Below are 14,957 nucleotides of genomic sequence, written 5' to 3' on the forward strand. Positions count from 1 at the left end.
CATTTTGCGAGGGGCGAAGCGGCGCCTCTTTCCCCTCCCCCACGGGAGAAGAGCGACGGGCGCGGAGGCAGCGAGGCCGGCCAATGGGGCGGAGGCGGAGGCGGGCGGGGAGGCGGGCGACGCGGGACCTATTTCGCGCGCTTCCCGTCCCGCGTCTTTCAACCCCGCTCTGCGACTTTTGTGGCGCCGGAAGCCGTGGGCGGGGCCTTCGAGGGCGGCTTCCTCCTCCTCCTCCTCCTCCTCCCCCCCCGCGACTTGGCCCCGCCTCGCCCCCCCCCCCGCTTCTCCTTCTGCGTCCGCTCGAGGCGGGCGGGCGGACTCGCTCTCTCTCTCTCGCTCTCTCTCTCTCCCTCCATCCTGGTACTTGGGCGCCTCCATCCTGGTTTCTCAAGTGCCCGGACCCAAAACAGGAAGTAAGCGAGGCGCGAGGCGGGCGGGAGAGGCGGCCGGGGATCAGGCCGGGCGGGCGGGCGCGGAGCGGAGGCGGCGTCGGCCATGGCCCTCCGGCGGCGGCGGTTGGGGTGCGCGGGGAGCAGGGGGGGAAGGGGCCTTCGCTGCGCCCGAAAAGCGGCGCCTCTGAGGGGAGGGAGGGAGGGAGGTCTCCGCGGGGGGGGGGGACACAGGACGCGCCTCTCTCCTCTCGGGGGAGGGCAGGGGTCTCCCGTGAGCGCCGCGTGGCCCCCTCGTTCTCTCTTGGGTCGCGGAGTCGTCGGGGCCCCTGCGAGGCTCCCCTGGACCCGGGGGCTTTCCATTCCGCCTTTGAGCAGCGCTGTGAGCGGCCCTGAGGCCTTTGGGCATGAAGGCGCTTTGCGCACGACCACCGTAATGCCGGAGTCTCCTTCCCCCTGTGAGGCTCCGTGTCCCGGGTCTCCCCCTCGCCCCTTGCTGTGTCAGGCCAGGGCAGCCAGGTAGGCTTGCGCTGTCCAAGGCTCCCGCCCCAGCCTCGGACAAACTCCTCAGGGCCCCAAGGTGGATAGGTGTTCAGGCATCCACAAACGCCACCCCAATCTCCACAGCACCGGGAGATTCCTGGGTTATGGTCCTTTACTCTGTGGCTCCTTTGGAAATGAGGCACATTGGAGACCACGGTGTCCTTATGATAAATGGCTTATTTACACAATATCTAATACCTGAGCCTGCCACCCCAAAAGGCACCAGGCTGGCACCCGACTTGTATTTTAACATACTAAATTAGAAGGGGAGTCCAGGTGCCCCACAGACTACACTCTCCGAGAAATGCACACATTTGACCCAGGTGTATACTTAACAGCTCTCCTATAGAATAGTAACGGGAAAGTTCCCACTTCTACACACCACCTCCATCTCTGAGGGTTGTGGGGTTCCAGGAGGACCAGGTGTGCTTACCCAGGGTTCTTATTTGGACAGTGAGGGGACTGTGGTGTTTATTTGATATATTGTTTACACATCTATACAGCATGAGCCTACGACAGGGGCCTACAGTCTTTGATGCCAACAGAAATCAGCCATAGCCCTCTATTCCAGCTCACTGCCTGCAGACTGACACCTTTTCCTTAAGCTCACATCAAGGAAACTGCAGCCCTAAACACAGCTCTTAACTAACAGAGCTGGGGGGGGGGGGCACTGTTCTGCTACTGGTACAGAGTCTGCTAAGGGTGCATATCCCTGCCTTTGTTTTCTTAATGGCTGCCATGATCACCCATTGAATCCCTACTGCATCTGAAGATTCATGGAACTTGTTTAAATTCTAACCCTTTCCCAGTTCCAGAAATTTAGGGGAGTCTTCCCTCCCCTTCATAAACTTACAACAATACCATAAAGAAAGAGGGGGGTTGATCATACAATACATCAATATATCCTCTATCATCTCATTTATAAAACAAAACCAAAAACACCTGCCATATGAATAATAATAACAAATGGCATTAACTTACATTGCCCTGTGAAATGTATTTTGAGGCAGTTCACGGGGCCATGGTATAAGAGGAGCAGGAGAATAAAGCGGATGGGGGAGACAGGGATGAGATGCAGTGCAGCATCTATTTCATAATGCTGAAACACAGTGTGCTTATGTGTCAGGGGTGCCATAGGAGAAGAAGAGGAGTTTGGAGAAAAGGTTGTTATCCCATAAGTAGCTAGAACATCCTGCTAATTATTCTTTGCTCCTTTCTCCTGTTGCACCCCTACACATATGCACTGCATTTCCATATTATGTAACATTGCACGTCTTCAAAACTCACGCTGTCTCCAATTGTTCTGGCACCTCCTGTTCTCTACAGAACTTGGAACAGAAAAAGAATGTAGCACTGCCAGTTTATCCCCATCCCACCCCCAGCCCTATTTTTTTACACCCCTGAAGTATTGCATAATGCTGTCAGAATGTAGTGCAGCACCTCCCCCCACCCCATTAACAACTTTTCTCACAAGCTGCACCCCATCCTACAGAAAATATTAATGCTTCTCCTTCCATTCCTCCCTCCCTAGTGTCAGGCTGGTTCTCCAAGCTAGCAGTATCTTTCCATCTTAGTTTACATGCCTGTGTATTGTGTGCCCTGCCCATAATAGCAAAGTCCTGTGGCACCCTAGAGGCTGATCTACTCTAGGTTCAGTTTTCAAATTGTCTTATGCTTATGGGTGGGGGTATCATTCCCTCCAAAGGACCAGGCAGTTGGGGAGTGCAGCTGGGCTAGCCTTTGCCAGTGGGTCTAGCCACTGTTGCACATGCTGTGGTCACATATGGACTGTGTATAAAGGCTACTTTTGAAGAGCTCTCAGATTGCTGAGCGCTGCTGCCAGGTTACTGTGGGGCGGTCATTCAGAGCGCTTATTTCAATTGTGTTCAATCTGTACTGACTCATGATCCATTTCTGAACCCAGCTCAAAGTGTTCATTACCATCTTTAAAGCCCTAAATTATTTGGGCCCAGGCTTCCTTGCTTCTATATGATTGTGCTCAGCTCACCCATTAACATTGTTGTTGGCCATGAGGAGGGATTTTGCCTAGCATCCTGTCTCTTCCTGAGCTATGTCGGTGGGTATGCTGGTAATGCCCACCAGTCCTTTGCTGGTATTGCCCGGTCTTTGGAGCTCCCTCCTTTGGAAGATACAGGGCTGTCACACATGGGTCCTTCTTGCAGGCTTTCCATAAGCAAGTGGTTGGCCACTGTGATAGGATGCTGGCTAGATAGGCATTTGGTCTGATTCAGGCAGGGCTCTTAGGTTTTTATTGATATGCTATTTTGTCTGTACTGTATATTTTGTAAGCAGTTGTGAGGTCCATCTCTGGTTGAAACATGACACAGACATTGTAATGTAAAACAAGTAAGTAGTGAGATCTTCACATAAAACACCCTGAAATCAATTGTTTCTGTTTCACTGCAACCCAGAATACACAGCATGTCATTGGCTTTGCACCCTAGAGCAGGAGTAGTTAATATGGTGCCCTACAAATATTGATAAACTGCAGCTTCCACCATCCCTGACCATTCACCATGCTGAGGGAAGCTGCCGGCCAACGAATGATGGGCAACACATTGACTGCCCTTGCTCTGCATTCACCTTCTGATGAATGAATAAATAACGTTGCTAAAAATCTTCTCTTCTACACAGAATCTTACATGCTGTATTGTATTATTGTGGTCACACTTAGTGCTTCAGAAAGAGAAACCCTCAGCATCTTCGTATGCCCCCATCAAGGATGAATCCCCTTCAATTCGGTTCTGTTTCCTCAAAATGTGTCTCACAAAACATAACCACTTCCTGCAGAACTTGTAAAGTCTTCCATTAGCCCAAATGGCAAAGAGCCTCATTGCATCTTAAATACATTTTCTGTGATATTAGCATCCATGGGCCAGAGTCCGCTCTGCCATTTGCATGATCACCATAGACTTAATTATTAGTTCATTGCATTTGTTATATCTTATAGCAAAATAGAACTGTTCCACTAAAAAAAAAAAAAGCCAAGTGGAGGAAAGTCCTTAACAGAAGCAGGCATTGATGCAGTTCTGATAGGCTGTTCAAGAGATAATTAAGGAAAAAATGAAAGAAAAGTGCAATGAGGACAGTGCCAGTTAACCTTGGAAAGGACCTTTGCTGAATAGGACTAACACGGATAAACATAGATAATTATTAGTGAATGAGGCAGTGAGAGATTTTACTTTCTTGCGTTCCATGATCACTGCAGATGGTGAAAACAAAATAAAATAAAAAATTCCTTCCAGTAGCACCTTAGAGACCAACTAAGTTTGTTCTTGGTATGAGCATCTGTGTGTATCTGAAGAAGTGTGCATGCACATGAAAGCTCATACCAAGAACAAACTTAGTTGGTCTCTAAGGTGCTACTGGAAGGAATTTTTTTTTTATTTTGTTTTGACTATGGCAGACCAACACGGCTACCTACCTGTAACTGCAGATTGTGAAAGCAGTCACAGAATTAAAAGACGCCTGCTTCTTGGAAGAAAAGCAATGACAAACCTAGACAGCATCTTAAAAAGCAGAGATCACTTTGCCGACAAAGGTCTGTATAGTTAAAGCTATGGTTTTCCCAGTAGTAATGTATGGAAGTGAGAGCTGGACCATAAAGAAGGCTGATCGCCGAAGAATTGATGCTTTTGAATTATGGTGCTGGAGGAGACTCTTGAGAGTCCCGTGGACTGCAAAAAGATCAAACCTATCCATCCTTAAAGAAATCAGCCCTGAGTGCTCACTGGAAGGACAGATCCTGAAGCTGAGGCTCCAATACTTTGGCTGCCTCATGAGAAGAGAAGACTCCCTGAAAAAGACCCTGGTGTTGGGAAAGATTGAGGAGAAGGGGACAACAGAGGATGCGGTGGTTGGACAGTGTTCTCAAAGCTACCAACATGAGTCTGACCAAACTGTGGGAGGCAGTGGAAGACAGACGTGCCTGGCGTGCTCTGGTCCATGGGGTCACGAAGAGTCGGACACGACTAAACAACAACAGCAAGGCTATCAATGATATTGATGGCTGCATAGTTGAAGCATTAGGCCAGGGGTCTCCAAACTAAGGTCCGCGGGCTGGATACAGCCCATGCGAGCCAATTCGGCCCCCAATGACCCCCAGTGCCCGCTCTTAGCGGCTGCCCATCTCCAAGTCAGCGTGGTGCCGGAAATAGTTTGGGCGCACGCGCAAGCGTCATTTCTGGCACACCTCTGGGTCTGTGGAGGCCTGTGGCTAAATTTACTTAATTTTGACCATACCATTTCAAAACAACACTGAGGAAACATTGTAATTTTTAATCAGATTTATAAAATATTACAGCTGAAGCTGTTTTTTTAAAAATCTATTCAACAGAGTTTGCACATAATTTAATTGTAAAAACCTCTAAGTGGTTCACATAAAATGTAAAATACACGTTAATATTATTTATAAAACATAAAGTTACAAACAGAATCAGCTAAAATATATGTCATAAAATAAGATTAAATATTAAAATGCATGTCAGCTTTACATATCGGTAGGCTTGCCTAGACTTTTTTTTTTTAGCAGACACTGAAAACAGTGCAGCAAAGGCACCTTCCCAATGTCAATGGGCAGGGAGTTCCAGTGTTTAGGTGCTTCCCTGCTGAAATATTGATTCCTTTGCAAGTAGGGAGCAAACATAAGAGCCACTTGTGCAAGTTCCATTTTCAGAGATAAAGTAGTGAATGGGCACAATGTGGGATAAGGTGATCCTTCATTGAAAGTGGACCCAAGCTTTTAGATGTCAGAGGAAATCACTATCAGACTTGTAGAAGGCACCTGATGTTTTCATTTGTTAGAAGCTGCCCTCAAAATGTGCAGCCAGTTGAGCACTGCTGGTCCTCACATGCTACAGATGTCCCCACTTCACCATGGGAGTCCGCAATCTCCAAATCTTCCGAAATAGCTCCACTGACTGGCAACTAGAGCCTATAAATGCAGACTTCAAAATGCTCCTTCACCGTCCACATTGAGACAAGGCAAGCACAATTATGTGCACTAACTAGTGTTCAATCACCTTCCAAATGAGACTTGTGGTCACATGTATTTGCAATATCAAAGTATCCTCTATTCAGCAGCTCTTGATTCCTGGGAGAAAACGTAAGTATGACTTGGAGTGGGGCTCCTAAAAGAGTTTTGAGAACACAGCTACCCTGCTTTCTTTCTGTATGATATATTTTTTGTGGTTCATGAAAGTGCAACTCGGCATTCCAGGTTTAAGCACTGCTTGCTCACCTGGTTGCCCATGGCAAATAAGAAGAGACTTCACCTAATCAGACTGTGCAGTGGGGGGGGGGGCTGCTTTTTTAGGCCAGAAATGTGCCTCTTTGTGCTTGGTCCTGAGTTTCTTTCTCTGTTGTGCCTCATTTCCTTTCCTTCCTCTTTTGTGTGGTTAAGACCTTTAGAGATTTGGGCTGCAATCCTAACCCCACTTACCTGGCAATACTTCTACACAGACATAGTTAGGTCTGCATTGAGAGTAAGCATGGCGTATCTCTGCCATACCCAGACATGATGGGTGTTTCCAGCTACGAGTTCCATGTGCCCAATGCTGTGATAGGCTACTGTTCAGATGCATGCTTGGGTTGATTGTCCTCCACCACAATGGTAGTGGTTGGGGCTCTCTTAGCCAGGTATGTGCCTTGGCTATAATGCAGTGGTTCTACCTGGCAGGCATATTTTCTGTACCCAGAATTTAAGCAGCACATGAGATCATGTTGATTCCGGGATAATACGACAGCTTACAGACTCGAAACAGGTGTGGTCATTTAAACATTACTAATCTGTGATATGTTCTCATTCAGATTTGAGTATGAGCACAGTTGAAGAAGAATCTGACACAGTGACAGTAGAAACCGTGAATTCTGTGACTTTGACCCAAGACACTGAAGGAAACCTTATTCTTCACTGCCCTCAGGATGGTATAGACAACTGTTATTTGACTGTATGCTTTCTCCATATTATTTCAAATTATAGTTAACCAACAAACAAAGTAGGATGGGATCTGTTTAATATTTCCTTTGGATATTTGTGTGCTGCAGTTTAGGTAGAGCAGATTTTCCTGTGGGGTTTTTGCTCTGGAACAGTAGTTTTCAAACTGCTGAGGATCTTTAGGGTTCCCTGGAAGCTTTTCAGCGGCTTCTTGATGCAAAGATCAGCCATGGTTCCCTTTAGGAAGCTGCCTTATACCGGGTCAGACTGTTTCTTCATCTATCCAAGTTTTGGCTTCTCTGGCTGGCAGTGACTCCAGAGTCTGTGCAGAGATCTTTTCCATCACCTGATCCTTTAAAGCTGTAGATGTCAGGGATTCACACTTGGACCATGTGTGCTCCACTGAGCTGCCGTCCTTCCTTCAGAGACAGCTTGCCCTCTGCTAAGAAGGCGCCCTTGCAATGTACAGTTCATGGGTTTTGTATCTTATGTTCTCAGTAGGTACAGAGCAATGGCAAGACCCAACATGCCTAGCACATGACCCCCTCAAACTGGGGATTTATGCTAGAATCGGACTTGGATTTCTTAGCTAAGAGGTTAGCATACAAAGGGTTTCATGAACGAAGTATTGTAGACCAGTGTTGTGGAAATTACCCAAATGTATATAGATTTCTGCACAAGCTTTTCAGTCTGATAAACTCTTCTTCACTATACAGTGGTACCTTGGTTCTCAAACTTAATCCGTTCCAGAAGTCTGTTCCAAAACCAAAGCGTTCCAAAACCAAGGCGTGCTTCCCCATAGAAAATAATGCAAAACGGATTAATCCGTTCCACACTTTTAAAAACTACCCCTATAACAGCAATTTAACATGAATTTTACTATCTAATGAGACCATTGATCCATAAAATGAAAGCAATAATCAATGTACTGTACTATAAAATAAATAAGACAGTATTGTAGATGATAAAAAAAAATTCTTACCTGCACTGATGATAGTCATTGTTTGGATGGGGGGGGGGGTTATCCATTTCCGGTGTCACACAATCAATCATAAAACGAAGAACAAGCCACAGTCACAAAAACACAAAGGCCACACAAAAACGCAAAAAATAGCAAAACCAAAAGCACCAAATAAAAGCTCCAAATATCAACTCAGAAAACTGCAATAGGAAATGGAAGGTTTTGATTACAATGGGGGGGGGGACACAAATTAGCAGTGCAACAGTGAAAACGGAAGCAGGAGCATGTTCAGCTTAAACTGGAACACTGACTTCCGGGTTTGCAGCGTTCGAGTTCTAAGTTTTTCAGGAACTAAGCTGTTCAAAAACCAAAGTACCACTGTATAGCATGGCCTTTTCAACAAAGCTTGCATTTGGGTTTCTTTTAAATATCAGCTCATTGTTTCACTTACCTAATTTGCATAGTGTGATGTGTAACATCCATTGAAGTTCCACAAACCAGTACATGGTGGAGTGGGGAGAAACTGTTCCTTATTTCTTTAGAACAGCTAAGTGGTATACCCTTTTCATTCAGAGTTTAAAATTTGTAAATAATTATTTTAATGATGTGTACAGTGTTGATTAAAGTGATAATATTGTCCACAGGAGTCTCAGTCACATTGTTATACAGTATAGAACAGTGGTTCTCATCTTTTTTGGGTACGGTGACCCACTAGCCCAAATTCATTTGCTGTAGTGATCCATCCATTTATTGTCACATGAATTTTGGTCTTCCGTGTTTAGCAGCCATTGGTTTTGTGCATTTTAACTGCAGGTTTGTGCCTGTTTTAGAAGCACTGTTTGAGACCTCCAAGCAGACATTTACTTGATGCCTCTATTAATGTGGAATTTGTTGAAATATTGGTTATTTACAGTTGTCTTTATTAGGTATGTAAGAACACCATCTAACAGCAAGATACCTGCTTCAGAAGCTTTAAACATTTATTCAAAAAGCATAGTTACTCAAGCAATTATATATAACAAACTATGAATATTTTTCAAGCCATGGGTTGGGAAATGCTGATATAGAAGGTACTTGCAAAAAGCATTTCAGCAGTGGGAAAGTGCTCAGTAAGCTTTCCTTATGAGTTTAATTCACAGCATTTTTTTCTGTGTGTGTGTTTAGAGGCAGATGAAGTAGACTCCGAAGACAGTGTCGAACCTCCACATAAAAGGCTTTGCTTATCATCTGAAGATGACCAGAGTCTTGATGACACGACTCCATGCATTTCTGTTGTTGCCGTTCCAAGTAAGTCGGTCACTGCTAATGGAAGCCTGAAGGAATGCAATCCGGAGTCCAGTTCAGAAAAGGACTTGTAGGAATATGGGCCTTGCTTCTGCAGGTGAGGGGTGGTTTAGTTTCAGACAGGGCATTGAAGTGGCAACAAATGGTCTTTGGTTCGACTCCTTTCTGTGACCTGCAGAAGGATATTAAATGAGTGTCTTGTAGTTTGAGGAGCAGCTGGCAAGGAGGCATGACCACAGTGGGAGATCATTTAGGGAGGACTGACCTTACCCTGCATGTAGGAAAGGGAAAAATGAGACCCTCTGGTCTTGGTGGGATATTAGGATCTTGCAACATAAGATTATTTTTAAAGCGGAAGCATGCTTACTAGGAAATACATCACACAATATTCAGTGTGAGACATACTCGCAGGATTACAGCCTTAATGTATGCCATAGGTTGCAACAGAGATGCAAGTGCTGTGCTAATTTTACATTTTGCATATTTTTAAGTTTCAGAAAGTGACCAGAGCTTTGAGGTGACTATGACAGCTACCACTGAGGTAGCTGACAATGAGGTCAACGAAGGGACTGTGACTCAGATCCAGGTACTGCTTGTTTATTTAGTTGCAGGTTTATAAGCAGCCAGCTGCTACTAAAGTAGTGTGCAATAAGATAAAATAAAAAATGTCAGATGGAACAGTTGCCCCTCTCCTTCCCCCATGCCCTGTTCTGGGGGCTCTTCGATTTCAGGGGGTGAGCAGGGAAAGCCGTGCTGGGCCAGCAGAAGTCCTTGCACAGGGCTCCCATGGGTGAAACACGTGAAGTGAATCCCACCCTAAGACTTCATGTTTCATCATCTTCCTCTCTAACCAGAGTTGCCTAAAGGTTGGGGTTGATGAGAGTGGTTGTCCGACAATATTAGGAGGGCCAACCCAGGCAGAATGAATGTAACGCTTAGGTTGCATGTTTGATTCATAATCTGTGGGGATTTCAGTGTGAAATAATTCAGAATAAGTGCTTGTGAGGTGGCTGCATCATCCTTAATTCATGATTCTTAAGGACTTCATGAGAGCAAATGTCAATTTGGAGATCTTTTTTGTTTTACCTTTCCCCAGATTCTCCAGAATGAACAACTGGATGAAATCTCTTCTCTAGGCAATGAAGAAGTGTCGGCAGTTAGTCAGGCCTGGTTTACAACCAAAGAGGATAAGGATTCATTAACAAACAAAGGTAAATTCACATTCTCCTGTTTGTCTCTATGTCTGTTACGTTTTGATGTGACATGAATTGAAGTGTGCGTGCACACAAAAGCTTATACCCAGAACAAACTTAGTTGGTCTCTTAAGGTGCTACTGGACAATTTTTTCATTTATTTATTTCAGGCACTCTTGGGCATCACAAACATTCATCATATACAGCAAAAACAAGAATTTTTGTAGGATTGCTTTGATACAGAATGGCCATATGCTTTATTACAATCATTCAGGGAAAACATACTAAATTTGATTTATATTTGACTCACGTAAGCAAATGGAATTTTATACCTTCTGTTGCATTGGTTTTGGCCTTTTTACTCCTTTGCTATTGTTTGGCAACACTGGAGGCTTCTTGTTTACAAGTATTAGGTACAATCCATTGTTGTTAGAAGCTTCCATTTTCTCTACATATAGGATTTATTTTTCTGAAGATGTGGTGTGTGTATGTGATAAACCTGTTGATAAGTGTTTGTTGGAATCAGGACTACAGATGTAATGCTGTTCCACATGGTACCTGCTTGGAGAATGATGGGGAAGGTTATGCTGTTTAATTTATTGCCCTGTTTAGCATTTTTTCCCTTTGGCTAATAATGGAAATTTGCTTCCTGATTTCTTCACTGTCTTACCTAGCTGTTCTTCCTAATGTTGAGTACTTCCAGTGATGTGCAATTTGCGTGATGGTGTCTTCTCCATTTTTCTAAGGTCATAAATGGAAGCAGGGAATGTGGTCAAAAGAAGAAATAGACATTCTGATGAGCAACATTGAACGCTATTTAAAGGTTTGTGTTGCATTCAATTAACCTGCTAGTTTAAGTAGCTGATCTGGGAAAGTGCCATTGGCTAGGGGGCCTTTCACTTGCACAGGATCTTGATACAAGTTAAGATTGCCGGAAAAAATATCAACAACCTCAGATATGCTGATGATACTACCTTGATGGCAGAAAGTGAGGAGGAATTAAAGAACCTTTTAATGAGGGTGAAAGAGGAAAGTGCAAAATATGGTCTGAAGCTCAACATCAAAAAAACTAAGATCATGGCCACTGGTCCCATCACCTCCTGGCAAATAGAAGGGGAAGAAATGGAGGCAGTGAGAGATTTCACTTTCTTGGGTTCCATGATCACTGCAGATGGTGACAGCAGTCACGAAATTAGAAGACGCCTGCTTCTTGGGAGAAAAGCAATGACAAACCTAGACAGCATCTTAAAAAGCAAAGACATCACCTTGCCGACAAAGGTCCATATAGTTAAAGCTATGGTTTTTCCAGTAGTAATGTACGGAAGTGAGAGCTGGACCATCAAGAAGGCTGATCGCCGTAGAATTGATGCTTTTGAATTATGGTGCTGGAGGAGACTCTTGAGAGTCCCATGGACTGCAAGAAGATCAAACCTATCCATCCTTAAAGAAATCAGCCCTGAGTGTTCACTGGAAGGACAGATCCTGAAGCTGAGGCTCCAATACTTTGGCCACCTCATGAGAAGAGAAGACTCCCTGGAAAAGACCCTGATGTTGGGAAAGATGGAGGGCACAAGGAGAAGGGGACGACAGAGGATGAGGTGGTTGGACAGTGTTCTCGAAGCTACTAACATGAGTTTGGCCAAACTGCGAGAGGCAGTGAAGGATAGGCGTGCCTGGCGTGCTCTGGTCCATGGGGTCACGAAGAGTCGGACACGACTGAACGACTGAACAACAACAACATTAATGTTAATATTTTAACAGCATCCTCAAACAGGCTTTGAATAATTTCAGTCCTTTGGAAGTACATGTTAGGGAGAAATGTACAATTATTTTGATAGACAATATTTTTAGTAGGCCTACTATGCCTCAGAATTTAAGTTTTTCAAAAAGGCTTTTTAAAGCTTTACTATAACATTGTAATAAATTGGTGGTCATCGTCAGCCATAGGAAAAGAAGGAACATGTGGAGGGAGAATTACAAGCAGCCTCTATTAAGCAGACAAGCAACTTTTTTAATTCCTCCGTTGTTTTACTTTCTTAATACTTTCTACAAATGTTGTCACAGAGATCCAAACAGTAATCTTGTTCTATTCTAATCTGCCACAATTTATAGAATGAAGCCAATTTTCTTTGTTTCACTTTATCAGTATTTGCAATCTCACCATGATAAGATGTTTTGTCTACCCAAGAACCACCTTGCCTTGAAGAACGGGAAGGTGTAGCTTTCAAAAAACATTTTGGTACCTTGTAGCTCTTTGCTTTTTTACCATTTTTAACTTAGGCTTGTTTAAAAGTTTTTATGTAAACCACTTTTGTGAGGTTCATTTGACAAGCAGTATATAAATATCTTAAATAAATAAATGGGTGACTGTAGAGTCCTCTGTTTGTTCAAGGGGTTATTGGTTGTAATAAACCCAGTGGATCCTAAGTAGGATATTGTAATATCCCAAGCCTTGCATCCAGGGATAGTCATTGCAAACAACTTCTCTTAGGTAGCTCATCCCACTTACTGTTTTCTTAGTTTGTTAAACGACCAGTTTAGACAGTCTTCTTTTTTAGGCTTTCACCAGTTTGCACCTTAAAGTAAACCATGGTTAATGAGTGTAGACAAGTGTTGTCCTTGTTCATGTTAAGCCATTAACTGTGGATTATCATGATTTGCAAACTGCTCTAATATATAATATATATAAAATATACCGTAAATATATAAAATATAATAAATAAATAATTTTTATTTATCTCTAATATATTTAACTTTGCTGATCTCAGGTACTGAAAAAATAATATTAGTTATATGAACATCTTTGTAAATGGGCATTTAGAACCTTAAACGACCATATATATGCAATAGTTAACAAAAACCAACCTGAAGCACAGGTATAGAACCTTTCTCCTGTCTGTTTGTTTATAAAACATAAAGAGAACAAGTCCAGTCACTTGGGATCTCCTGGATCACATTTTTTTTTAAAGTTCATGTCTTCCCAAATTTGATTTCAATTTAAATGCATTGCAACTTGTTTTCCAAATTCTGAATAGAAACTGGGCATTTATTAGCTATTTTTTGAATAGCTAATGATAAAAAGTCATTTGGTCACATTTTCAACATTCAGTACATAGTTTTGCAGAGCTTGTTAATAAAGTATCAGTCTTTATCTATTGTAAGATGTTGGGAAACTTAAATTTGTTGTCCAAATCTTGATGTGACTAGGCACGTGGAATAAAAGATGCCACTGAAATCATCTTTGAAATGTCTAAGGATGAAAGGAAAGATTTCTACAGGACCATTGCATGGGGTCTGAACCGGCCTCTCTTTGCTGTTTATAGACGAGTACTTCGCATGTATGATGATCGAAACCACGTTGGCAAGTATGAAACCTCCTAACATTTGACCAAACGGTATGAGAAGGGTTAAGAATGGCTTGGGGGCCCTTTTAAGTCCTAGCACCATATTATGTAGGGCCAGAAGAACCAAGGTGGGGGGAAACAATGTTGAGCCATGAAGCCTTGGACGAGTACATTTCTCCAAATTAAGCTCTTGCTTAATGTTCACTGTTAGTAAGTTGAGAGTCTCACATGATACTTGAACTCTACTTGTGGCAGGGCCATGGGAATGAGTCATACAACATTGCCATTGCTGCAGCAAGTCATGGTTTCAAATTGGGTGGGGGAGCATGTGATGAGATTCCTGCATTGCAGGGGGTTGGACTAGATGACCATTGGGGTCCCTTCCAACTCTACAAGTCTATGATTCTGTGTAGGACTTCACACCCATCTGTATGTGTATCCACTGTGTGTTGGACAAACTGCACTTAGATTCTTGATCAGATACAAGGTTCTCCATAGTGGAGGGGTACATGAGCCCAAGACTGGCTCCTGGATCCCTTCATTTCTACAACCTGCATGTGGAGACGTGTGTGGAACTCCTGGGCCTTTTGCCTCAAGATAAGGCTGCTTTTTATCATATACCCAAATAGATGAATAATTGGTAGTTTGTACCTTTCACCAATAGTTACATTATTTTTCTGCTCACTTCAGAAGCTGTAAGCACAAACATGGATTTAATCATGACACTGGGCACATGTGACTTTATGGTTTTGAATAACACATTGGCAATATTAATGACCATTTGGTATGTCTGCTCATTATGGGTAGGGAAACCTACAGAACTTAAGAACCTTGACAATGGCTATAACAATTTCTTTCTCTTCTGTGCCTTATCATCAGGTTAGGGTTGGTAACAATCCAGTACAGCATATTAAACTTTGAAATTCTACTGTATTCTGAAAGTCACAATTATATTTGCCTTTGTGAATAATGTCACATATTGTGTGCTGTGCTGAGTCCTAATGAGGGGAATTCAAGAAATTCTATGTATGTCTGTTAATTAAATGTGCTGTTTGTATATTTCACAGGTACACTCCTGATGAAATTGAAAAGCTCAAGGAGTAAGTTTTATTTTGCATTAATCAGTGTTTTGTGAACAGTTTGGAAGAGCCTTCAGATCTCTTCCACCAAAGTTGTGTGCAGTTGGCAGCCAAAGGCCCATGAATTTACTCAGGCTCCTTAGGTTGCCATTTGCCAAGCACCAGCTTCTTTTAAGAGGAAGCCACAGTGTAGCTTGCGGAAGGGGAA

General features: G+C 43.4%; 1 protein-coding gene across 4 annotated transcripts in view; it reads left to right on the forward strand.

The window, feature by feature from the left end:
- Window positions 1–313: 313 nt before the first annotated feature.
- Window positions 314–14,957, forward strand: part of DMTF1 (cyclin D binding myb like transcription factor 1) — a 30,769-nt gene continuing 16,125 nt past the window's right edge. Inside the window, exons 1-8 of one of the 4 annotated variants that reach the window (XM_033161517.1) lie at window positions 314–413; window positions 6,762–6,878; window positions 9,014–9,136; window positions 9,625–9,719; window positions 10,230–10,344; window positions 11,073–11,149; window positions 13,534–13,691; window positions 14,738–14,770. In XM_033161517.1, the coding sequence (XP_033017408.1) occupies window positions 6,770–6,878; window positions 9,014–9,136; window positions 9,625–9,719; window positions 10,230–10,344; window positions 11,073–11,149; window positions 13,534–13,691; window positions 14,738–14,770 (710 nt within the window). In that variant the 5' untranslated portion in view covers window positions 314–413; window positions 6,762–6,769. Of the gene's footprint in view, window positions 414–1,136; window positions 1,256–6,761; window positions 6,902–9,013; window positions 9,137–9,624; window positions 9,720–10,229; window positions 10,345–11,072; window positions 11,150–13,533; window positions 13,692–14,737; window positions 14,771–14,957 lie in introns of those variants that run through there. The other 3 variants (XM_033161516.1, XM_033161519.1, XM_033161518.1) reach the window with 3 other exon arrangements.

The sequence above is a fragment of the Lacerta agilis genome, chromosome 10 (genome assembly GCF_009819535.1).
Source record: "Lacerta agilis isolate rLacAgi1 chromosome 10, rLacAgi1.pri, whole genome shotgun sequence".
Lineage (NCBI taxonomy): Eukaryota > Metazoa > Chordata > Lepidosauria > Squamata > Lacertidae > Lacerta > Lacerta agilis.